The sequence below is a fragment of the Gekko japonicus genome, unplaced genomic scaffold (genome assembly GCF_001447785.1).
Source record: "Gekko japonicus isolate JY-2015 unplaced genomic scaffold, Gekko_japonicus_V1.1 scaffold702, whole genome shotgun sequence".
NCBI classification, from domain to species: Eukaryota; Metazoa; Chordata; class Lepidosauria; order Squamata; family Gekkonidae; genus Gekko; species Gekko japonicus.
The window spans coordinates 474,702-500,553 of record NW_015175377.1 but is presented as its reverse complement, the minus strand read 5'-3'; the positions used below and the strand labels follow the sequence as shown (position 1 = coordinate 500,553).

Sequence of the window (25,852 nt, the reverse complement as noted above, 5' to 3'; positions counted from 1 at the left end):
TTCTCCCACCCCCCCCCCCCCAGCCAGTAAACCAAAACAGTCCAGTGGCACCTTTAAAACCAAGTTTTATTCAGGAACCAGCTCTGCCTTCTCTGTGAGGGCAAATCTACTATTCCCCCCCCCCAGCCAGTAAACCAAAAGCAGTCCAGTGGCACCTTTAAAATCGAGTTTTATTCAGGTACAAGCTCTCCCTCCTCTATGAGGGCAGATTTCTCTCCTTCCCCCCCCCCCAGCTATCAATCCAAAACAGTCCAGTGGAGCCGGAGCGGTGGGTGCTGCCTTCTGACACACTTCCGGTGATGTCAGGGTGTGTGGCCTTCTGACACTTCCAGTGATGTCCAGGGGGTGTGACCTTCTGACACACTTCCGGTGATGTCAGGGTGTGTGGCATATGCTAATGAGTTATGCGAATGAGCTCCTGCAGCTCTTATTCTATGAAAAGACCCCTGGGTAAGATAATGTTTATAGCTCAAGGTCCTGTTCAGGGTAATGCCAAGGTACTTAGGTATATGGTTGTGTGTAAATCAGGTGCCATTAAGTTAGACATTCAGTTCACAGTTGGCAAGATTGTTATTGAGATGGAGACAGGAGCATTCTGTTTTTCCTGAACTTGGGATAAGCCACGATTTACAGTAGTAGTCAGCCATAATTTCGAAGTCCCTAGTCAGTATTTCCTTAGTCCTTTCAATTGATTTGTGCCTTACTGAAATTGCCATGTCATTGGCATAAGGAAACTTCCTGGATATCATCTTGGGAACATCAGAGATGTATAGATTGAAAAGAACTGGAGCAAGGACCGAACCCTGAGGTAGATCGTTATTCAGTTTCTTCTGCTTGTTGATTGACTGACCCATAATTACTTGGGAAGTTCTATCGTTCAACATGTTATTTAGGAGTTGAAAAAATGTTCTGCAGGGAAACCTTGTAAAAACTTGTACAGCAAGACCATTCCTCCAGACTGTGTCATAAGCAGCAGTCAGATTGATGAAAACTGCTGATGTCTTATGACACTTCTGATACCCTGCCTCAGTGAAAGTTGTTAGGCTGAGAACTTGGTCTTGGCAACTACGAAGGGGTCTAAATCCTGCTTACTCTATAGGGACATGTTTGTTAATTCTGTCACTGATTCTGTTCAGGATTAGCCTCTTGAGGAGTTTATAACAGGAATTCAGATGGGAAATAGGTCTGTAACTTCCCACCAGATGTTTTGGTTTTCCAGATTTCAAAATAGCAACTGTCTTTGCTTTTTTTAATTCCCCTGGGAGTCTTCCTGTTCTCATGATGTCAGTGGGTAACTTTGCGAGCCACTTCTTATTGAATATGCTGCTCTTGATCAGGAACTCATTATGCATGCAGTCAAAGCCTGGTGCCTTTCTGCTCTTGATGTCTTTCAGTGCCTTGAAAATCTCATCAGCACTGAAATCCCCTGGCAGCTCGCAGTTTTCTGGGCAGGTGTGTTTCAAAATCTGGAGTTCTTTTTTTAAATCCTGATTGTAGAATCTCTATCCTTCGGAGCTCTGGATAGGGATACCAGTCAGGCAGCTACCTGGTTTGATGTTACCTCCGGATTTTCTCAGAGCACTGTGGGCTTGCACCTGGTTTTTTCAACAGGCTCCAGGCTTTCTATTGGAATGCCTGAAATCCAGATTCATAGTTACTTTGGTCCATTTTTGTCTACGGGCAGCGTCGAGTTCATAGAGTAGTTCATGTGCTACTTCTGGGTCTTTGCTGTCGAGGAAATGCTGATATAGCCTCTTGCTCTGATCACTCCAGCCTGGAATAAATTCTTTCCAATATCCTTGAGGAGTGTGCCTTTTGGCCATAGTTATAACAGCTCCAACGAATTGGCAGTAGTTATTATGTGTTGGAGGGACCCATCCAAGACACCTATCCAGATCTTCACTGAAACCTGATAACTGCTATTTGGATTCCTAGCTTGAGGATTACAGGTTGACACTGACTATGTGGGAAAGCCTCCAGGACACGTCTGGATATAGGCAAGGGCTGACTTCTTCAGTCAGATGAAACAAATGTTAAATCAGGGTTAGACTCTCTATTCCATGCCACTGATCTGAAGGTGCCTCTGTCTTTAGTGTCAAAAACGAGATGCAAGCCATGTTCTTCAGCCCAGTTGACAAGTGCCTCACTGTTCTTATCATAAACCATGTATCTCCAATTTCCATGGTGGCTGTTAAAGTCACCACTGTATACAGAAGGACGAGGGTAGGTTGATAGGACATGTGCTGGCCAGGAAACTGTAGGGGGTTTGCAAACATGACAAAATGTACTTCCCCAACTTTTACTACGATTGTGTGGATGTCATTGTGGACGTTGGTCAATACCAGCTTCACATTTTCAATGTTGCTTTGGGCATAAGTCACTATGCCATAGGTATGATGGTATGTGATGCCAATAACATCACATCCTGCAATTTTTGCTGTGAGGCAGGCTTGACCTTCATTATCAAGATGAATTTCCTGGACAAGAGCTAAATCTATTTTATTGGCCAGTAAGATTTGTGACAAGTATTGGCATTTAGACTTGCTTATACCCTCAATATTCATTTGGCAGATTCAGATGCAGTCTCCTATACCTCTTGTTAAGTAGTCCTGAGAAGGACTGTCTGATTGGTTGATTGTTTCCATGTGTATAGTGTGGCCAGGAGGTCCTATGATTGTCTGGCAGCCAGAGGTCCTAGCTCTTTAGTGTTATCCAGGGTGCACCACAAGGAGGCGAGCTAGAATTGCACCCCAAGTCCAGTAAAACTGACAGAGAACCAAAAGAGTGAATGATAAGTTCAGCTGAGGAAAAAATAAAACCAAGATCAAAGGGAGGCACAGGAGAAAAAGGAGAGAAGAAATGGTAACAGGAATATTACAACCAGAAAAGAGGGGTATAATGAAAGGTGAATAGCAGACATAAGTAAAATTATCGGGGAGAGTGAAAATTACAAGGAAGATGAAAGAACAAGTAGAGTGGGAGCCAGAAAGAGGATTAAAGAGAGTTTGAATAAACAGTGAAAATGAAGATGACTGAATTGGGTCTGTCATTTCTTTTGTGGAAAAATAAAAGTATATGGATAGGATGATAGTGTGAATTTATAACATATGAAGTTGGAAAGAGTTATTTAGCAGTTCTGCCACAAGAGCAAAACTAGCATAAGAAGGGTACTACTTAAAGATAATGAAGAGTAGGACAAAGAAGAGAAGGTAAACAGAAGCAAATAAAGTATTACTAGGCACATAACAACAATATGCAGCATCTGAATCAGGGCAAAAGGTGGAATTGGCAAGAAGACAAGCCACCTCTGTTCCCTGCAGGAAGATGTTGGGGAAAGGTTAGCGAACTGCAGGAGAGAGCAGCAGGGGTTTTGGTGTCAGTTGGAGAAATCCAGCTTTCTGGAAAAGCAAGGCAAGACAAGAGAAAGAAATAATGTCTGCGTTCAGAAGTCATGACAAACCTTTGTCGGTCCATAAAGGGCGGCATCACAGCTTGTTTGCTATGTTCCCTTCCTCTTTCTCCTGCACACAAACTCAGAATTAGCCACTCCAGAACCCTGCCTCCCTCTGTAAGTTTGCACAAGACGGTGGTGCGCCAATTCTGTTAATCACTGCAAAATCAAACGCCATTGCTTTGAGTGTGTAGTAACAATGTGGAACCAGTCAAGCATAATGAATGCCTCATCAAAACACAACTCCCTTCATGAGGGGTTCAAATGCTGTATAGTAAGAAATAATAATAAAGCAGGCTTTGAAATTGCTAACTGTCATAGTCATGTTTATATGTGCAAGGAAATGTCTGTGAAGCTGGTAATCCAAGATGAAAAGCACTGGTCTACTGGTGGTCTGAGTGGGATAGATAATCTTCCACTATGATGTGATGGTGAAGGAATAATGAATGGGTTTTTTGCATCTGGGTGAACACTATAATAAGAGAAGTGGAATAGTGTCATCTGATTACTTTATAATACAGCTCAGTAAGGAACTGGGTTTCAGAAGCCAGGGATAATAATTATTTGTATGTCAAATGCAGGCCTATATCTACATTATTTTTTTAGACTAATTGGACACAGGCATTCATGGATACTCCTAACTGTCTGAGCTGCGCCAGTTCCGATTGCAGGTGTGGGTTCACATGGTAGTTTGCTTCTCTGTGCAGAAATTTCTTGTACCTAGAAAACATAAGAGCCAGACAGAAGTATTGTAACCTAGAATTCTAGTTGTATGTACAGGAATTGGTTTGCTTTTGAATATAGGAGAACATTCAGTGACGTGAAGCCTCACCTGAATTCTAAAGTACTACAATTCAGAAAGAGATTTACCGCTTCCTTTACTGTGAAAACTGGACCTTAAATGTACAAAAGCAAATGTCCTCTAGGTTCAGTGGTTCAGTGATAACAAAAAAATATGTGCCAGATGTTTTCCTGCGAGTTTCACTTAAAATTGCCCTCTTATAACCGGGGGAATTTAAAAGATGTGTGGGAATTTAGTTGTTGTTCCTCCAGAGGAAATGCTTGGGAAATCTCCAGAGTATATGTGCCAGTGAATCAGAGAACATGGTTCACATTGTGGCATGGTGCTAACTATGGTGAAACCACATACTAGGTTTATGCGGTAGTAAAATGCATTCCATCAGCATACATGAAAAGAAGCTACTTGATTGCAATGACACCCTAGGATCAAATGTAAAAGAACTAATTAGGGCATAGAAAATTTCTAAGCACACATTTGTTTGTGTTAACAAGCCTACTGGCAGTGATGAGGCCAGACAGTGCTACGTAGTCCGCTGTACAATAATGTGAATTATCCCCACTATCTTGGGGAGGTTAATAAAGAGGAGGGTATTTCTGTTAAAGGATAATGCAAAATCTTACTAAGACTATAAAAAATGGTACATACTGGCCCTTCCAAGGTATCTGCGCAGGTTTGCTAAGTAGTTAAAATTCACTGAATTCAGGGAAGTTCTACTTTCAAATAAGTAATCAAAAGATTGAAAGTTCAGTGCTGCCCTAGTAGTCCTTGCAAAATCTGTCTGCTGTTTGGGTCATGGCTTTTATCTTATAATGCTGATGTTGATTTTTAATGTTCAGACAATTTTAATGATTCTGATGATACTTTAAAGTAAAGAAATAGTATAAAACCCTGTAAAGAATTTAATGAAATACTAATGGATCTCTCCCAGTCAAGAAATACTAGGTTTTGAGACTGCTCAGGAATAACTAAACCAAACCAAAGACGACACATTACTGTCAGCAGTCACCCTAATGGGATTATTATTGGTAGTTACTTAAATAGCCCTTCTACTCTGCAGAGACTTTTAGTGCAAATGAGATATGAGAGGGGGAAAGCAGGAGCACAACACACTACTATTGAGGATGCATACTTTGCATGCTCCTGCCTGTCTCTCCCCCCCCCCTTCTTCTACATCCTGCAGCTTTAAAGAGCCAGAGGGAGAGACTGTGAACCAAACTGCTGCACTGGGGGCAGGGAGAAAAGCAGTACAGATGAATAGAGCAAAGGCTGGGTGACCAACCTCAGCACTGTTTGCAATGCTGATACAAATTATTTGAAGCTCTTCTATGGCTTGTTGCCATAATAAATGCCTTACTGACTGACTGACTGACTATTTGAAGCTCTACTTGGTTTCTTACAGGCTGAACACGTTGGCCGGTTGCTGGCGAATGTTCACACAGTGATAGTGCAAATGGGTTAAATATAAGTGGGGTAATCAAAGTGGAGTGTGGTAATTCAATTAGCTTTTCTGTTCTGACAGATGATGAACAAGGTATTTGGGGGTACGGTTCACAAAAAAGATGTTCGAGAAGATGGAGTCTTCAACATTACTCTGGATAACACCTGCTCACTGTTCAGGTACGCATATACTTGTATGTGCAAAACAGAAAGGAGGGGTAATTAAAATGGCAGTGGTATTTGGGATTAACCCTAATAGTTTTTAAGCTGGAACATTTAGCTTGGCAAAGAGTTTCAATCTGTGGTAATAGGGTTGGCAACCTCCAGGTGGCACCTGGAGATCTCCCTCTATTACAGTTGCTCTCCAGGTGACCAAGATCAGTTCCCCTGCAGAAAATGGCTGCTTTATGGTATTATACCCAGCTGAGGTCCCTCCCCTCCCCAAACCCCATCCTCCCCAGACTCCGCTCACAAAATCTCCAGGCATTTTCCAACCCAGAGCTGGCAATCTTATGTGGTGGTGATGGAAGTGTTATTAATTGATGAACAGAGGATTTGTTGCAAATATAATAGTGCATCTGGCTGCTTTGAATTTAGATCCAAACGACTCCCTCCCAAACTTCTTTAGTTTTGTCAGGTCCTCCAAAGACCCTCACATTAATCAGGCGGGTATACTCCTTACTAAATTTTGTATCCAATTTGACAAACTCATCCTAAATGGTTCCCACGGTAGGGATATCCCTGGGGAATTTACTTTTGCATCAATTAGAGGTTGTAGCATTTTAGATTATATATTAATCCCTTTATCCTTCAAAAATAATCTAGAGCAGTTCTATATTGATGCCCGCACTGAGAGTGACCATTTCCCTCTAATCCTCTCAATTACCCCTCAGATACACCTTGAACCTGATTTAGCCCCTACAGCTAATGACTTATCCTTTGAGTACCTCCCTATATTTATTTGGTCACATAACCACACCAAGGGAGTCCAGCTAGTAGCCACTGAGCAAGTGATTATTGACTTGTGTTCCTCCCTTATGACTTTTTCAAATCCCACTGAAGCTGTATCTTCATATGATAATTTAGTCTCCAGTTTTATTTCCCTACTTAACCCTGTTCCCTTTTTGGTCTCTAAACATAAACCCAAACATAATGCATGGTATAATAGAGACTGTTTATGTCTGAAGTCCACTCTCCGTTCCATTTATCACTCTTACCGGAACCAGAAAAAGTCTTCCATACCAAAGGAATACTTTACTGTTAAACAGCAGCTGTCAGACTTAGTCAAAGCCAAGAAGCTCCAGTTTGCCAGGGACCAGTGGGAACTATTGATCAGGGCATCCAGGTCAAATGACTATGGGAAATTTTGGGCCTTAATTTCAGGCGCTTCTCGGGAAATGAATTTCATCACCATCAATTTCTCCCATAACTGGTTTTCATATTTTTAAAAACCTTTTTAATGAAAATGGTGCCAATTTTTCCATACCCACTGAATCTGATGCCCCCAAGACCCCTGAGTGGCCACCTGTGTTCCCTGAGGATATTATTATCTTGATCACATGCCTTAAACCAAAAAAAGCCCCTGGCTCTGATGCAGTTCCCCCAGAACTATTGAAGTCTCACCCAGAATGGTGGGACCCTCCTTTGGCTGCTTTATTTACCTTGATAAATAACACTGGAATAATGCCAAAGTCATGAACAAATGCAATCATTGTCCCCATTTTTTAAAATGGTGATTCTTCCTCTCCCGAAAATTATATACCGATTAGGCTTTTATCAGTAGTTGGCAAACTTTATTGCCAAACACCTTCTAATTAAACTAGATGGATGGATGACTGACTATAACATTCTAGGACCAGAACAAATAGGGTTTTGTTGGGGTAAGTCCACTCTGGACCACTGTGCAGTATTATCACACCTTGTTACTAAATACAGTGGGAAACCAGGCAATAAGCTTTTCGCTGCCTGTTTAGACCTTAAAGCAGCATTTGATTCAGTCCCAAGAGACCTCTTATGGGATAAGATGGCTAGAATGAATATAGATCCCAGACTGGGTTTTTTTAATTTAAAAACTATATTCACATACCAGTTGTCAGGTTAAATTTAGTCTACAGGTGAATCTAACACCTAAAATTCCGATTCGTAAAGGTGTAAAACAGGGTTGTATCCTTGCCCCTTCACTCTTTAATTTGTTTTTAAATGACCTGGCTCCATCATTGTTCGAAATTGACAGACATGTCCCTAAAATTGGCCAATGTCATATTCCAGTTCTTTTATATGCAGACGCCGCCTTTTTACTTTCATGTTCTCAAATCAGACTGAAGCGTCTTCTACATCAATGTTTGACCTACTGTAATAACAACAGGTTAACTTTGAATTATGGGAAAACAAAGATCTTGGTCTTTTCCAAATCCTGGAAACAGTCCTCATGGACAATTCAGGGAAATCCCATTGAGCAAGTCAAATCATTTAAATACTTAGGGATCAATTTATATTACAATGGGAGCTGGGCTACTCATCACAAATGTGCTACTACTCTAGCAAGAAACAGTGCTGAGGCCATTGCCTGCTTTTTCTATATGAGAGGCCATAGATATGACCCAATGGCCTTAAAAGTCTTCAACACAAAATCTAGTTCACAATTCCTATATGGCGCTCCCATTTGGATAAGTGCAATTAACCAGTCAACAGAGGGTTTACAATCCTTTTTTTTTTTTGCGGAAAATCCTTGGACTTCCTAATTGTGTCCCATATGCCGCAATTTGTCTCGAAATTGGTCAGATGTCCCTGGAAACTTGGGCCTGGCTTTTGACCATCAAATTTTGGCTGCGCCTTCTGTTTAATCCTGACCTGGATTCTTTTACCTTTTTAATGCTGACAGATCATTGTGAACTTAATTGGGTGAAATTAGTCCAAATAAAAATTAGGTCCTTAGGAATACCTTTACATCCACAATATTTTATACAATCAAACACAGGCTTTAGATATTCAATTTCAGTGCCTAACTGAGGCAGCTAGGAAAACTTGTTCTCCAATTCATCTGGGATTACCCCAGACACTGGGCCAGACAGCTACTTATTTTTGCTCTTTAACTGACCCCCATCAAAGAAGGGTATTTATGGTCCTGTTCATACGAGCCGTTTGGGCCGCGAGAAGGACGGATCAGGGCCGGAGCAAACGGGCGCGATCCCACAGCAACATCTGGGGAACGTTGTGCTTCCGTCTCCGATCCTTCCCATCCCGCCCATACAGCGCAGCAAAAAAGAACCACCTTCCTAGGTGGTTCTTTTGGATGGGCCGCAGCAAGTGCGGCCGTGGGATCGCCGGCGCGTCCTTGCGCCGGCGCATCCCCAGCTCCTGGCCGAATTGCACATGTGTGCGCATGCGCAGTTAGCCAGGCTCCCCTTCGCACCGTCGCATTCTCCCCGGCATCTGATCGTGCCGGGGAGCGATGCGCCGCGGCTGAGGGGATCCGTGGGATCCCGCCGCGGCGTGTCAAGTTCGGTGCGGCTCTGCTTAGCCGCGTTCCAGCCGTCCCGTGTGGCAGGGACCTATGTTAGCCAGATTTAATGCATTGCCATCGGCCATCTTCTCTGGAAGATGCCATAAAATCCCTTATGAACAAAGACAATTGCCTTGTAGTCAGGGTGCTATGGAATCCATTCCCCACATTCTTTTAAATTGTCCATTTTATACTATGACCTGGGATAAATTTCTGGACACCCTTCTTTTTACATGGCGTGGTTTCCCTGAGAGTGTCAAAGTCCATTTGATACTCTCAGGGCAAAACTCTTCTATAACTTTTAATGCTGCCTGTTTTCTTCAATCTGCAATTCAAATCAGGGAAATTATAAACTGATCAGTTGTTTTTTTTCTTGCTGCTTGTTTGTATGACAGCCACATTTTTTATGTATTCCTAAATTTTAATGTACTTATCTCTGATATGCCAATAAAGGTTGTCTGTCTGTCTGTCTAATAGTGCATCTTTACCGCTTTTCGTTGTGGGCTTACTTAATAATGTTACTCTTGTATTTGCTGATCTTGTTCTCAGGGGGCTACAGAAGGAAGAGCTTGTACTCCTCACCCATGGAGATAGTGTAGATAAGGTAGCTGATGGATTCAAAGTTGTTGCACAGTCAGGAAATGTTATAGCAGGTATGTATTTTGTACTCCATTACCATTTAATTTATGTTGACAGCACTTCCTTACAGGGAGTGTGTTGATCAAAATCTGCAACACAGATGTGTATTTGTAAACTCAGTGGTTCCAAAGGAGATATGAGTTTGAAAAATGTCTGCAAACCCCCGCCCCCCCGGTTGCAACAGGAAATGTGGGTATTATTTTAGTTTTCAGTGGTAAATTGCGCAAATTTGAATTTTCAGTATTTAAATTAGAGTAGCATTGTGAATGGGAAGCAGACATGCTTTGTGGTTCTGCAAGAATGTCAAATCCAAAGCAGCTCTTGGGGAGGGGGAATGATTTGTGTCCATAAGCTGGAATCAGTACGTTTGGAATTTGGTTTCATAGTTTAGACCTTGATCAAATGTTTCACTTACGGACCTTTTGCAAATTTAGCCTTCAGAAAACTTTATGGATTTTTTTAAAAAAATTAGGGTTGTTTTTTAAAAAGAACTTATGAAAGCAGGTAAATGAAAATATTCAGTTTATAGATTTCTTAAATATTATTTTAACTTTACACTGTCTGTGATAGAATGGGGGGGGGGATCCACCTGATTCTTAAAGCAGCAATCTAATCTACTGCTCACAGATGCACTTCCTTTGTTGTAGGCTCTTGTATTAACAAAAATAAAGTCTCCAGAGGTTTTGTTCAGTATGTGCGAGCTAACTCTTGATGATATCTGGCAGCTGTTTGTTTAATTGTCTAACATGAACAAATTTGAGCTTTGTAGTGCTCAGTTCCTTACTTGTGTGCCCAAGTAGTTATTTATCTTTCGTTTGTGGCCCTTTGAATCAATTTATTTGGGCATTTTGTGCCTCTTTTCTTCCCTGAGAACTGAGAAAATGGACACTGAATAAGGTATTAAGGGAAACAGACTGAAGATTAAATATCAGTTGTTGTTTCAGCATTACAAAGAATCATACCGATTACTTTCAACTGATTGTTTTGACCTGTTTTTGTTAGGATTTGTTTTGTAAACTTTGGATGAGAGCAGGGGTCATTTCGTAGAAAAAGAGGTGCAGGAGCTCATTAGCATAACTCATTAGCATAACTTATTTGCATATGCCACACCCCCTGGCCTCACTGGAAGTGTGTCAGAAGGCAACAGCCACTGCTCAGGCTCCACTGGACTGTTTTCGATTGCTAGCTATTTGGGGGGGGGGAACACGCAGATCTGGAGGAAGAGCTTGTACCTGAATAAACCTTGGTCATAAAAGTGCCACTGGACTGTTTTGGACCGGGGGGAGAGCTCTGCAACTTACCTGGCTGCTTCTTGCTTTGATTGAGGGCTGCTGGGAGCAAGGGGCGGGGCTTGTTGCATGTGTCCGCCCCCTGGGCTCTTTACTGCCGGAGCTCCGCTCCTGTGCACTCCCACAGGAAATGACCCCTGGATGAGAGTATGCTTGAGTACAGTTTTCAAGAATGCACACTTTATTAATAATTCTCCAAATCCTTTATAATGGTTGAAATTACATATGAAAGACTTTCTGATGCGTTTATAAATTCTCTTTGTGTGTGTTAAGTGCTGTCAAGTAACTTCCAACACATGTCAACCCTCTGGGTTAATGTCCTCCAAAATGTCCTATCGTTAACAGCCATTCTTAGGTCTTGCAAAGTAAGGGCTGTGGCTTTGTTGATTGAGTCAACCCATCTCATGTTGGATCTTCCTCTTTTCCTGCTGCCTTCAACTTTTCCTAGCATTATTGTCTTTTCCAGTGACTCGTGTCTTCTCACAATGTGAACAAAGTACAGTAGCCTCAGTTTAGTCATTTTAGCTCTTAGCATTCCGTATTGTTATAATTCTTCTGTTTTTAATGCCTCCCCAGCCATAGCAAATGAATCTAAAAAACTGTATGGAGCACAGTTCCATCCTGAAGTTAGCCTTACAGTAAATGGAAAAGCAATGCTGAAAAACTTCCTTTATGAAATTGCTGGGTGCAGTGGAACCTTCACAGTTCAGAACAGAGAACTGGAGTGCATTCAAGATATCAAAGATAAAGTGGGTTCATCAAAGGTCCTGGTAAGGAAGCTATTAAAGATATTGAAAAATTCATCCATAATCTTAATAATTACAGTATTTGATACTCTAACTTTTGTTTATTTTAAGCAAGTGCAACAATCTCTTTTTAAAAAATAATATATTGCTTTACAATATGTTAATTTTAAAAAGAGGGTTGCTTTTCCTGTCTTGTTGCGTAGTGACCTAAATGTATTTATGTCATTTTGGTGATGTTGCAGACTGTGAAAAGTAGTAATGCAAATGAAATGCTGTGTTCATGTTACGGGATGTTTGTTTTTACTAAATACATGCAATTATTTTCCTTCTGTTTCAATCATTGTAGGTTTTACTTAGTGGAGGTGTGGACTCAACAGTATGTACTGCTTTACTGAATCGTGCTTTGAACCAGGATCAAGTGATAGCGGTGCACATAGATAATGGATTTATGCGCAAGAGGGAGAGTCAGTCCGTGGAGGAAGCACTCAAGAAGTTAGGAATTCAAGTCAAAGGTACTGCATTATAGCTTTTGCATAAATCTGAAAATTGGAGAAAGCAATAATTTCATTGGCTGTGAATGAGTTCATCTTTTGTTTGTCTCATTTCAGTCTCTATATCTGGCTCCCTCACCCAGGAGGGTTTTTTGAAGGAGTTTTAAATGGCAAAAATTTACTCATCTGTGTACTTAGTTTGTTTACTAATGCTTACTTGAAAAGGTTCTCCTTGACAAGGTTTTAGGGGCTTCTACCCTCTGCCACCTTTTCTCTTAAATAATTTCATCTTTATCCCTGAAACTTCCTTCCAGAATATGTACTTGGTACCAACTCTCTCATCCCTCCAAACTCTTTTCAAAATCAACCTCCTTCATGAAACAGTTGACTTCTCTGTAGGCCTTATGCCCAAGTGAAAGGAAAGGAAATCTGAATACACATAACTGTATTTGCAAATACTCATCCCCAATTCACTCCTCTATGTCCACATGTATTTTAAGCCTTCTGTGTCAGTGTTGCAGCTTTTGGTTCTTTTAGCTCTTTCAAGTGCCATATGTAATTATTGGAACATTGACATAAGATCATAGAAGAAGAAAAGAGTCCTGTAATATCTCAGTTATATTACGTGTAATGACTAGTTACAGTTTAAATTGTTATATTACCATTTTGAACTTATAAACACATGTATGTAACAGTTTGCAATTAACACATTTAGGTCTTTCAGTTTGTTTTCAAATTGTTTTGGCTAGCTAGACTAATTTTTTCCGGTGCTAGATGCTGTTGGTAGAAGTAGAAAAGAATGCCTGAGTGAAGTATTTTCAGAGCATCTTAGAAATCTTTGGAATTTCTCTAATAAAAAACAATCTTGTATGTTGTGCAGTGGTAAATGCAGCTCATTCATTCTACAATGGTACGACAACCCTGCCTATCTCTGAGGAAGACAGAACTCCACGAAAAAGGATCAGTAAAACATTGAATATGACTACAAGTCCTGAGGAAAAAAGAAAAATTATTGGTGACACCTTTGTGAAGGTATCTGGTTTAAGCAGTAGCAGTTATAATTTTAATGTACATAAAAGCAACTGTATATAAACATTTCCCTTTAGGAGTGTATTAAATTGTGACTGTTCAATACCTTATTAAGCAGTCTCTAGCAGGTTCTCTGCAAGTGTATCATATACATTTTCTGAATAAATGCTGACCTTGTGAATGTATTCTTGAACATTGGTTTGGTTGGAGCGTGAACTGTACAGTGCCACTGTGATGTAAAAACCCAGTAGTTCCAAGTACTCCCTTTGAACATGAGGGCCAGGATTACCCATTCCATGCTCAGACTTCTATGCTGCTGTTTCTTAAGTAGAACAATTCTGCGTTTCCTCCCCCCCCCCCTTCACCATCTGTTCTAGCAGCGTCTGGGCTTGTGTTGCCTCATGGGAGTCAGCTGAAACCACTGGGCCTAGAAGAGCGTAGCTCTGCATAGGATTACATGGTAAACCCAATACCGATTTTTGTTTGTTTATTGAGCCATCAGGAAAGTTAGCTTGTTGATACTAGTTAAATAAAACATGCTTTCAAGTAAGGTCTAGTGTTTTGTCCAGTAGGGGTCACCCACTATCCATGCTATTTCATAAATTCAAAATGACCTATTATAATCCAGTGGGAACAGCTTAATCAGTAGTACTTGTCACACTTTCCTTTAGGCTTCTTTCTAACCCTGAACCCATTTCAGCTTACTTCTTAAACAGCTGTAAATGACTGTGTACATTATTAGAAGGAGGTTTGTGTTGCAGCTGGAACAAATTCTTAAGACACACTTATTGCAATAATCAGCTGAAAACGATGAGCAGGTTTGCATTAACACTTTAGTGCAAATAGAAAATGTGATAGGAACACAGGGAATAAAATGCTAAATATTCATTCCTATCTATACATAAAGAAGAGAGGGCCTAAAGAAAAATTCTACATTAGCATAAGAGATTGGTGAGCTCCCCACCTCCTCTCTGGATTTAAGCTTCAATGAATCAAGCTATTTGAGAATAAATCAGAAAGCTCACATTATCCAAGTTCATTTGGCACACTTGAAGCTTAGCTAGCTACCTTTCACATGTCAGAGAATTCCTCTGGCTAGGCATAGCAAAGGTTTCCTGCAAGATGAAAGTCAAACTGCAATCACATGGGTGGCTCCCCCCCCCCCACACACACACATTGAAAAATGACTGCTTTAAACTTACAAGAGAAGAGCATTTGTGTAAGTGAAGCTCTCCTCATAATGCTTTCATGGATAAGGAGCAAGGCAGTTTTGAGATATGAAGCGGTGAACTCCAGCGTAGCATCTCTGATTAGCATAGCTTAGTAGTACTGTATCTATGGTGAAAAATGAATAAGACTGCACTGTCGTACACTGCGTTGGCTTGGCTTTTAAGAACAGAGCATGAACAGAGCAAAATTCTCTGGAGGAATCTTTTGTTAGCTCCCCTTTCACACTGGAGTTCCCAGGGACGTACCCTAACTGCCTCTTGTGAGGGTTGGGGGGAGCCCCAGGAATGTGTCATGGGATGTGGCACAGTGCATCTGGAGGCCCGAATCACTCCCCCCTCACATACTTTCCCTCCCCCAGCTGCAGCTCCAGGCTGTTCTCAAGGATCTTGACTTTCAAGAACTTATTAAATGGCTGTAGTAGGTGGGGATAGGCCGCAGAGATCCTTTCTGCAAACCCCACTCCATTTACACTTCTTTATAGTCAAGCCACTGTTTTAGCCCAGTGTTGTATAGTTCATGGCCATGGAAAAATTTGTTGTTACGATGAGAGTAAGCTCAAACAGAGCGGATGTTTATGGAGTCAGTTTAGGTTAGATTTCCCCCCCCTCCTGTCTCTGAGGAGTTAATGCAGGCATCCCATCAATGGAGTGAGGACTGCAATTCATGAAGGCAGCAAAGCCTGCTCTGTGATATGCACGTTCCAGATGCCTAATTACAGAGCAATATACTTTCTTGTCTTCTTCCTCACCCCCTCCTCTTCTGTAGATCGCAAATGAAGTTATTGGAGAAATGAACCTAAAACCTGAAGAAGTCTTCCTCGCTCAGGGAACCTTGCGGCCTGATCTCATTGAAAGTGCTTCCGTTGTTGCTAGTGGCAAAGCTGAGGTCATCAAGACTCATCACAACGACACAGAGCTCATCAGAAAGCTGAGGGAAGAGGTAAGCAGAACCTAATTTTTCAAGCTCTCTCAAAGGCTAATTGAATGTGGTAAGCAACACAGGAGTGATTGCCTCTTCTGACACATGCCATGCGGCATCTCTCTAGTCTACCCGGTTGTCTTCATGGTTCCCTCCCTGGCCGGGGTAGGATCACTTGTGGCCCAGAGATGAACTTTTTCAGTCGTCACCCTGTACGCTGAAACCGCCTCCCAGAGCTGCCTTATCCTTCCAGAGAGGATTCCAAACCAAGCTGTTTAGGGCAGCATTTGGCATCCTCTGAGTAATGGTTTGGGGTCTGAGAGTACAGAAGACTAAGAAACCCATGTTTTTGAGGGTCACGGCCTCTGCTGATTATATTTTCCTGTTTTGCTAATTGTGGTTTAATTGAGGTTTTAATTTTCAATTTAAGTATTGTTAATTGCCCTGGGTTCCAAGCTGTGTCAGGAGAAAGGCGGGCTTAGGAATATTTTAAATAAATGAGAAAACACAGGGACACCCCTCACTTTATTTCTAGTCACAGGTGTGATACTGCTGGGTGTTTGGGCGTCAGGTTCTATAGTCAGATCACAGCACACAGCGCTTCATAAGAAGTATTCTGTTTATTGGTAGTTCATAACTATGACACTTGAACGTATTTGTCAGGAATGGCCCAAAGCAGCAGGGCACCCAAAGTTATAGTAGTTTCAAAGCCCCCCCCATTACAAGCCTAAGCCAATAAGCATTGTGCATGGTCCTGTGCGCGGGAGAGAGAAAAGTGAGCCGTTCGTTCTCAGCAGGTCAGGAGCAGCTAGAAGCCCAAGGTCAAAAAGCATACACAGATAACAGCCCAGACAGGAGACACCGTTCGTGTACCAGGAAGGAGGATCACACCCCACACATTCCAAAGACATGGCCATGTTAACTGACATTGGGACATCATGTTCAAATAATATATTGGTGGCCCTTTTATATATATGGCCACAGTCTGAAGACATTTTAAACTGAATAGATGAAAAGGGTTTCTCCTGCATAACAATATAAGGTTCGGTATTAAGTGCAGGCCAGAATTTGTTCTTGTCTGCTTAGGTGGCAGGAGGTCAAAACAGCGATTGAATGCATTAATATTGTGGAATGCATATATACGTGTATGTATGTGACACACATACATAATCACATGATAGCAATTACTAAGCCTCCTTACTGAGTGCTTTGAATCACTTCATTGTTACCTTGGTTCCCGTGATATTTTATTGGGCTAGCATTCAAAGCATGGTTTAAATTATAGCCTTAATAGTGGCTGTGTTACATTAGAAACTGTTTTGCTCATTAAGCAGCTTTCTGCTGATTTGCAGCTGCTTCTGAGAGGGGTCTTAAATACAGATTGCTCTTTTTCTTACAGGGCAAAGTAATAGAACCACTGAAGGATTTCCACAAGGATGAAGTCAGGGTGCTTGGGAGAGAACTGGGTCTGCCTGAAGAGCTGGTCTCAAGACATCCATTCCCAGGTAAAAGTTCTGTCAGTGGCTACTAGCCATGATGACTCAAGGAAACCTCCTCCTCCAGAGGCAGTAAACTGCTAGATACCAGTGCTGAGATGCAACATCTAGAGGATGCTGGATGAGGTGGACCACTGTTCTGGTCCAGTGTGGCTCTTCTTATGTTGTCTTCTTATGTAAGAAGGGTTAACAACATTTGCTGACAACAGTTGTACTATAAAAGTTCTTTCTCCTCTGATCCCTGTGTAAGTTGGTCAGGTAAAAAGCAAAGAGCCTGAGGTGTGCTTCTCCCATGAGCTTGGGCAATGTCAGTCCCACCCATTTGTAATAAGGGGGTAATAATGATGGTAACCCATCAATATTACTATAAAGATAGCCTGAACCACCAAGTGTGAACATGGTGTAAAGAGCTGTATATAAACAGACAAAACAGATAAATATGCCCGCACCAGGCATGCACAGTGTGTCCCTGCTCCCGAGAGCGGGAAGAGAGCCTGCCAAAACGATTCTGAGGCAAGCTCTGGAACTTTCCCCGATGAGGTCATGCACAGGCACCCAACCCATGTGTGGTACTACAGAGGACCACTTGAAGATCATCAGTTACAGGTAAGCAACCGGTTTTTTCAGGTAGGGCAGCAGGCCTTTCTTCTTTTTCTAGTTGCATAATAAGAGTGATCATGAAGCTCTTTTGTTGCCAGTTTGGTGTAGTGGTTAAGTGTGTGGACTCTAATCTTGGAGAACCGGGTGAGATTCCCCACTCCTCCACTTGCAGCTGCTGGATGACCTTGGGCAAGCCATAGTTCTGTCAGAGCTGTTCTCTGAAGGACAGTTCTGGAAAGAGCTCTCTCAGCCCCACCTACCTCACAGGGTATCTGTTCTGGGGAGGGGAAGGGAAAGGCGTTTGTAAGCCGCTCTGAGACTCCAAGTGAAGGGCGGGGTATAAATCCAATCTCCTCCTCCTCCCTAGACTGTAGGTCACTAATGCAGACGTTAACTTACAGCTTTCATTTCATCTGCTAAGCCATTCACTACCAACTGGAATGGACATAATGCTCGTAATTTCAATTACTTAGCTTGAGTGAAATATAACTTCATTATTTACATAAAGGTTACTGTCATGTGGTGCACTGTGTTTCAGGTCCCGGCCTTGCAATTCGGGTAATATGTGCCGAAGAACCATATGTTTGCAAAGACTTTCCTGAAACCAACAACATTTTGAAAATTATAGCAGACTTTTCTGCTAGTGTTAAAAAAGTAAGTAATAGTACATGATTTTTAGAAGATGAGATTATTTGATGGCTACACATTCACATATGAATTTTGATGAACATAGTAATGGATATGGCAGAATTATCCTTTGTTTCAGTTATTTAAGGGAATTGCCAATACTTTGCTAAAATAAAGTTCTTTAAAGAAGGAGCACAGCAAGTTATGTTGAATGTTTTTTCTGGCAAGGGGCCGTGACACAGTGGTGAATCATCTGCTTTGCTTGGAGAAAGCCCCCAGTTCAGTCCACAGCAGCTCCAGTTAAAAGGAGCAGGTAGCAAGGGATGCGAAAGACCTCTAGTTGATGCCCTGGAATGCTGCTGAACATCGTAAGCCCTTAATTGCTTACTTTCAGAGCAATGTCGATTGGTTTCTGCTCCAGTACCTTTTTAAAAAAATATATTGAATTTATTTAATCAAATTTTATCCCATTCCTTAGCCCAAAAGCACTTGGGGCAGCTCAGCATATAAGAAAATATACAAATCAAAAGATATATTAGAATGCCACCCAAACCTGCAACAAGGCACTTTATAACACAACCAAGATTTGACTAGTTGGAATTAAATTAAAAACAGTTTTCTTCTTTAAGAAATCACAAAATTCATTTCCTCCTTACAGTGTTTAATCTTGATTTCTTCATTTTTCTTGTCTCTAAAAGTCATCAGCTTGTTTTCTTACCCATTATCTTTCATATCTGTCTTATTTTGATGGCACACCTGCTTTCAAGGCATGTATTTGGTTAGATCTTTATACACCACTTAGTGGATTTGCAGTGCTTTATTGGGGGCTGCCTTTGAAGACTGGAAGCTTCATTCAATAAATAGATAGCAGTCCACTTTTTGACTGATATTAGTTACAAGGAACATACTTTATCAGTTCTAACAGAATTGCAAGGGCTGCCAGTTGGTTTGCAGACCCAAGCAGTTGGAGTCCAGGGTACTTCAAAGACCACATGCTCCTATCTGAGCCTGCCCACCAGTTGAGCTCATTTAAAGAGATCCTGTCCTGTCTGACCCAACTTACAAAAATGGGCAGCTAGAAGGGATGAGACTGTCTCAATTGTGGTGCCCTGGTTGTAGAATGACCTCTATACATCCATTTGCTTGGCACAGAGGTTTTTGATTTTTTTTGGTTCCAGCTTGAAATTCTTCCCCCAGGCACTGCATCTGAGTGGTTGTATTTTGCATGTGCATGTGTTTGTTCTTCTTCTGCTATGTATTTCCTAATGATGATTATTGTTATGAGGTACTTAACTGCTTTTATTGTACATTTGTTGCTACTAGGCCCTGTGAGATTTTTGCTGGTTGTTTTTATCAGTATTTGCATTTTAATCTGCTGTCATTTGTTATTGTAAGTCACCTTGAGAATCAGTTTTGACTGAGAGTATGGTGTGTGTGTGTATATATAGTAAATGAATGAATATAGAAAGAACTGTGATCACACCTTCAGCTGACTTCAGGGGAATAGCTGTGATTCAGAGGTGGAGTCCCTGCTTTGCCTGCAGAAATTCCCAGTTCAGTCTTTGGCAGCACCACGCAGGTAGCAGGTGCTTGGAAAGACCTTTCTCTACCCAAGATGCTGGAGAGCTGCTGCCAGTCAGAGCAAGCAGTACAGAGTTAGATGGATCAGTGATGTGACTCAGTATAAAGCTGCTTCATGTGTTCACTACAACTTGTTGCGATGCTCGTCTGCCCAATCTACCTGCCAGATGTTTATATGGCCTCTTAGTTTGAGAATCTCTTGTTTTCCTGGATCTGCAGTGAATATTGACACCTGGTAAGACTCAATTCGTATAATATGGGTGCTGAGCCTTGAAATGCTTACGTATTACTTTCTGTTTTGCTATCCAGCCACATACACTGTTGCAGAGAGTCAAAAGTTGTACAACTGATGAAGACCAGGAGAAACTGATGCAAATCACAAGTCTACATTCATTGAATGCCTTCTTGCTGCCAATCAAAACTGTGGGAGTCCAGGTTAGTGAAGCAGTACAGAATGACTGGTTGTATAGATGTGAAGGATTTCATATTTCTCAGTAGTCTGTTGAGTATGGTTTGGCAACTTCATTTGAAGACACCTACATTATTAAGGTTCTGTAATATCAACCCCTCCGTGTTGCATCCGGTTCAGACAGCTAGATCAGAAGTAGCAGTTAAAGGCTGTTGGAGACTATTCCTTTACTTATTGTTGATGGAAGCTGGTAGCATATGACAGTGATATCTACATGTGATATCTTCTTAACTAAGCTTCCCCAAGACTCTCCTGGATCCCCAAGACTCTCCTGGATAACGCACAGCCAATTAAATGCTCAGAATTATATAATTATGCATCATTTTGTTTGGATAAGATTGTAGTTAATATAGTTCCAAAGTTCAGGATGCCATTGTTTAAATAATTTTGAAAACCCATTTTTTTTTTATTAAACAATTCTCAACAGTTGACTTTTTTGCCTACTGTTTTCCAGGGTGATTGCCGTTCCTACAGCTACGTGTGTGGCATATCCAGTAAAGATGCTCCACACTGGGAGTCCCTTATGTTCCTAGCCAGACTTATACCACGCATGTGTCACAACATAAATCGGTATATATATGCATAGTATTTTTTTTAAAAAAACCTACTGTTTAGTTCACCTACCTTTTGTTTGGGGGGAAATTATTTATGTATAGAGATGTGCACTTGGAAAAAAATCAGAATATTTCAGATTTGGGGAAGAGTATACATACCTTTTTTGGAATTTGGATTTTTCAGAATTTCAAAAAAAAATCAGTCTATTATTTCTTTTGGGGGGGACTCTTTTCAGGGGGATGGGGTAGCTGTTTTTCAAGAAAATATCATCAAAGTTGCAGGGAGCCTAGTCCTGCCTGTCTGCTAAAGAGCCCCAAGTTTCAAGCAAATCGGCTCAAGGGATCCACTTCTACAGGCGCCGGCACAAGGTTCTCCACCCCTTGTACTTGTCTACATTGTTTGATTTTTTTTTGGGGGGGGAACCATGCTTTGGGCAAAGAAGCCAATAGCCAAGCACACAAGAGCAACCACTGGCTAAAAGCCTCTACGTTCAAATGGAACCAACAAGCCCAACAGAACCAAAGTCAAACTGGAAAGCCCTTTTAAAAGCAGCACAAAACAAAACAGTAAAACTAATAAGGGTTTAAAAAAGGCTCCTCACCCACTTCAACACCCCCAGGCAAAATAAAATAAAATCTTGAAATAATATTTTAAACCAGAAGTCCACTATGGACAAACTAGCTCTGAAGATGTCCTCAGGCAGAGAACAAAATGGACAGCAGAAATCCAAGGCAGAAACCAGAGCAGCAGAAGCAAACAGCAGAACTCCAAACAAATCTAGCCCTGAAATGGAATCAAACTTCAGAACTGCTTTTTACCCTCTTTGCCTGTGCTCAGAGAGCCATTGGAGGACTGTGTGAGAATCATAATGATTGGCAGACAGTTCTAGTGATCCTCCCTAACATCTGATCCCATTGGCTATGAGAGCTGCCTTCCTTGTCCCTCCTTCCCTCCCATTGCCCAGGAAACCTGTATATTTGAAGACAAACAGGCCTGGGAGCCTTCAAAATGCTGGCCCTAAATATTCCTGGAATTTTTTGAGATCAGATTTCCAATATTCTGAAAAATTGGATGTCACTCTGATAGCTGAATATATCCAAAAAATGCAAGGTGTTTTTCATACTTATATATATTTGGACCAGAAATATCTGGGTGCACCTCCCTATTTACATATGAGAAGAAAAATAACAAAAATAACAATAGAACTGTATCCTAATGCCTTTAAAAATACTATTTAATATGGAAGTTTCCCACTGTATGCTTCTGTGCTCATAGTTTGGTCCTAGGAATCAAGCCTCTTATTTGCAAATCTTTTCATTTGAACATAACCCAGGTATCAGTCCAATTTAAATACCCCTCCCAACAAGTGCAGTCCTGTCAGACTTAGATGGGCATAACTATCCATAGGATTACACTGGAAGTAACAGATGCTTAGAAAGTGCCTCATGGTTCAGATGTGAATGAGCTCTGTGGTTTCACACTCTCTCTTCCCCCTCTCCTCTCATATTCAGTGTCCATACATCTGCATTCTCTGTATCTACCCCCATCCAGTGGCATGGCTTACCTGTTGCAGTCAGGAAGACTCCCATACTGCTACTGTTTCTAAGTATACCTAAAATGGAACTGTTCATTGGGGCATTTTTATAAAGGAAATAGGGATGTAGAAAATCTGCAGGAAGGGCCCTTTCTTTCAATTGTTCTAATTTTAAGTGGCTTTTTACCTTTTAGGCAGTTTTTCTCCCTTCCCCTGTATTGTAATGTTCACTGTATCATACTTTTTTTCATTGTTCTGTGGTTCAATTTTATTGCATTTTCATATTGTACAGGTATTTATTACATTGTCGTACAATATTGTAATCTACCTTGAGGCTCAGTGAAAAAGGTGGATGATAAATGAAGTAAAATAAATTAAATGAGCCCCCACACACACACAAATTAGAGTTTGACATATCCAAAATGATAAGAACCTGCAGCTTGTTTTTAACATTATATCTGAAGCCGCTCAGGGTATAGCTGAGCAGCATACCCAGGTCCTTTGCATGGTTGATTTAAATCAAGAGCTTATAATACCATCAAATAGTCCGGTAGTATCTTTAAATGTATTGCTCAAATAGAGACACAGTCACTTGGGACCATATTTTATTGATTTAGATATAAAGCAAACAGTTCATTGTCTGATTTTCTTCTCTTCCTAGAGTTGTCTATGTCTTTGGCCCACCAGTGAAAGAACCTCCCACAGACGTTACTCCCACTTTCCTGACAACAGGAGTCCTTAGCACATTGCGGCAAGCTGATTTTGAGGCTCATAATATTCTCAGGGAATCTGGTGAGTCTGTTGCAATAAATCTGTTTTGTCTTTAAGGTGCCACAAAATGCTTTTCTGATATTTGCTGCAGCAGCCTAGCACAAGCTTCCCCACTGGAAATGGTTGTGTGTGCATTTGCTGGAAGGAAACTTTTTGCATTCAAAGCCATTACTGGCAACATTTATTTGTTTTGGTATCAGTTCCATATTCTTAAAACAGCCAGACAAAGGTTCGTACAGCTGATCCTTATTTCATAGAAACCTGCCTTCTGAAGATTGAATTTCTAAGGATATGGCAATTTCAGTATTAGCGGCTGAGAATGTATGCCAGAGTACAATGGCATGAATATTTTAAAATTTTTCTCTAAACAAGGGCAACTTTTGTGTCATACTTGGAGCACAGTCTGTCCTGGCACTGTATTATGCTTTATTAATTGTAGTCATATTCCTCTTTCACTAAAGGTTATGCTGGAAAAATCAGCCAGATGCCAGTCATCTTAACACCATTGCATTTCGATCGAGATCCCCTACAGAAGCAGCCTTCCTGTCAGAGATCAGTTGTTATTCGAACCTTTATAACTAGTGACTTCATGACTGGTATTGCAGCAACGCCTGGAAATGAGATACCAGAAGAGGTAAAGTAAAAGAAATAAGATGAATGGCACTTCCCCCCCGGCCCTTCCTGTTCTTCCTGTGCAGATTTTAAAGACTTTGTCCCTTCTTTAAAGACATTGAGTTTAAACTGGTGAAATCGTTTTTAACATTGTATAACAAGTCTTGAAGAAAAGCTGTTTAAAATAATACCTACAATTTGAGAGCTCCATATGGCAAATTGTTGCATGTACCTTGTTCATTGATTACTAGTTTTTGCCAGTTAAGAATCTGCAAAGAAACCTTTCTAGAGAGTTAACACTGTACCAGCTACCGTGTGGACCTAGGGCTGGGGAGACCTGTGTTCACATCTGCACTTGCCACAAAACTTACTGAGTGACCTTGGGCCAGTTATTCTCTCTCAGTATAATTTACTTCACAGGATTGTTGTGTGTGTTAAATGGAGGAGGATCACGTATAGTGCCCCGTACTGCTTGAACGAAAAGCAGAATTCAAATACCCACAATAAATAAATACTCCACATGTGAAAAACATGTTTCTGCATACAGCACTGTTAAAGCATGAGTTCATTAGGCTTTTATGCTTAGCAAATAAATGTGTCCAGGGTCTCAAGTTAGAGGTCTCTCACATCGTATTGCTCTATCCATTGTTTTCAACTGGAGATAGCACGGATTGAACGTGGAAACCATGGAAAGCCAATGCTCTAGCCTTTGTCCATGTTTACGCAGAAGCAAGTTCCAGTTTAATGGCACAAGCTTAAGTAGGCGTGCTTAAGTTTGCATTCTCAGTTTTGTCCTGCAAATAATTGGGCTAAAGGAGGGAGTGGGGAAATTGGGTGAGGCAGGGACTGTAATAAATGCTAGCATCTCCTCTACTGACTCCTTGGTGCTCACCAAATGCCACCCCTAAAAAGTCTCCAAGTGTCTGTTCCTTTCTGGGGGGACGGACTAAAATATGCTACTTTTATATAACATAGTTTATAAAAACAATCCATACATGAGCCTTCCTTTTTTATAAATGGGGACCCTGTCATTCATCTCCCTGTCCTTTTTGTTTGCTTGTTTCTAAACATAGGTTGTACTGAAGATGGTGACAGAGATTAAGAAGATTCCTGGCATCTCCCGGGTGATGTATGACTTGACTTCAAAACCGCCAGGAACAACCGAGTGGGAGTAATTATTTTTCCCCCTCAATGAAAGTACTGTATGCAGTTTTAAATTATATCAGAAAAACCATTCCCAGTGTTGACATGCAGTACTGTGAAAAGAGTGACTGGAGCTGCTGCTACATCACATGTGATTTTTTTTTTTCTTCTCTCCTGGAAAATAATCTGCAAATTAAGAGTGATGATGTGGGGGCGGGGTGGGGGAATAAGGTAAGTGGGGCTGAGGATATGTACGGGTAATTAGGGCAGTGTTGCCTATGTGCAGATAGATTTCATATTGCTTTGCCTTGGGGGGTTTTTTGGTCTTATTGACTCTTCCTGTTTTGTTTCTCTTTTTTTTTCACCACGTGTTTTTACTGTTACTGTCATTTCAGTGTCTCTTTTTTATTTTTTTTGTATACTGTGTAAAAAGAGACAGTTTATTTACATTTACCAAAACCATTGTTAGAGCTTATTAATAATGTAAAATGGAAAAAAAAGTGACCAACTGCTTTTGAAACAGATTTATTATAAATAAATATTTTGCCAAATGGAGTAGTGGGTATTGTTGAGTTGTGGAATTAATGTGTATTTGTTCACTGTGTATTGTAAACCCTGTTCCATATTGTTTGGAGTATTAAGCCCATGGCAATAAGCGTGGAAATCCTAAACAGCTCATTTAACAGCTGCGTTTTCCCCTTTCTTTTGCCCTCGTTTCCCTCTTCCATAACATTTAAAAAAAAACAAATAGGTTTTGTTAAGAATGTAAAAGCATGCGGTTTCCCACCATCGAGTGACATCTATATTTAATGTGCATTAAAGAGAGACAGATATGAATTATGTATACAGTTGAAAAAGCGTCTTGTTGCTTAGACAAAATCTGAGTGGCTAGAAATCTGCTTTGCAGCCATCATAATCTTTGTGACCTTA

The 25,852-nt window shown here is 41.0% G+C and overlaps 1 protein-coding gene across 1 annotated transcript in view; it reads left to right on the top strand.

Annotated features, from left to right (window-relative positions):
* GMPS (guanine monophosphate synthase) overlaps window positions 1-25,281 on the top strand; it is a 55,749-nt gene extending 30,468 nt beyond the window's left edge. Inside the window, exons 4-16 of the mRNA XM_015425538.1 lie at window positions 5,773-5,870; window positions 9,742-9,845; window positions 11,697-11,890; window positions 12,213-12,378; window positions 13,238-13,389; window positions 15,382-15,555; window positions 16,934-17,039; window positions 18,169-18,284; window positions 20,148-20,273; window positions 20,762-20,877; window positions 23,058-23,188; window positions 23,629-23,801; window positions 24,853-25,281. Of these exons, the coding sequence (XP_015281024.1) occupies window positions 5,773-5,870; window positions 9,742-9,845; window positions 11,697-11,890; window positions 12,213-12,378; window positions 13,238-13,389; window positions 15,382-15,555; window positions 16,934-17,039; window positions 18,169-18,284; window positions 20,148-20,273; window positions 20,762-20,877; window positions 23,058-23,188; window positions 23,629-23,801; window positions 24,853-24,954 (1,758 nt within the window). The 3' untranslated portion in view covers window positions 24,955-25,281. The remainder of the gene's footprint in view (window positions 1-5,772; window positions 5,871-9,741; window positions 9,846-11,696; window positions 11,891-12,212; window positions 12,379-13,237; window positions 13,390-15,381; window positions 15,556-16,933; window positions 17,040-18,168; window positions 18,285-20,147; window positions 20,274-20,761; window positions 20,878-23,057; window positions 23,189-23,628; window positions 23,802-24,852) is intronic.
* The last annotated feature ends 571 nt before the right edge of the window (window positions 25,282-25,852 follow it).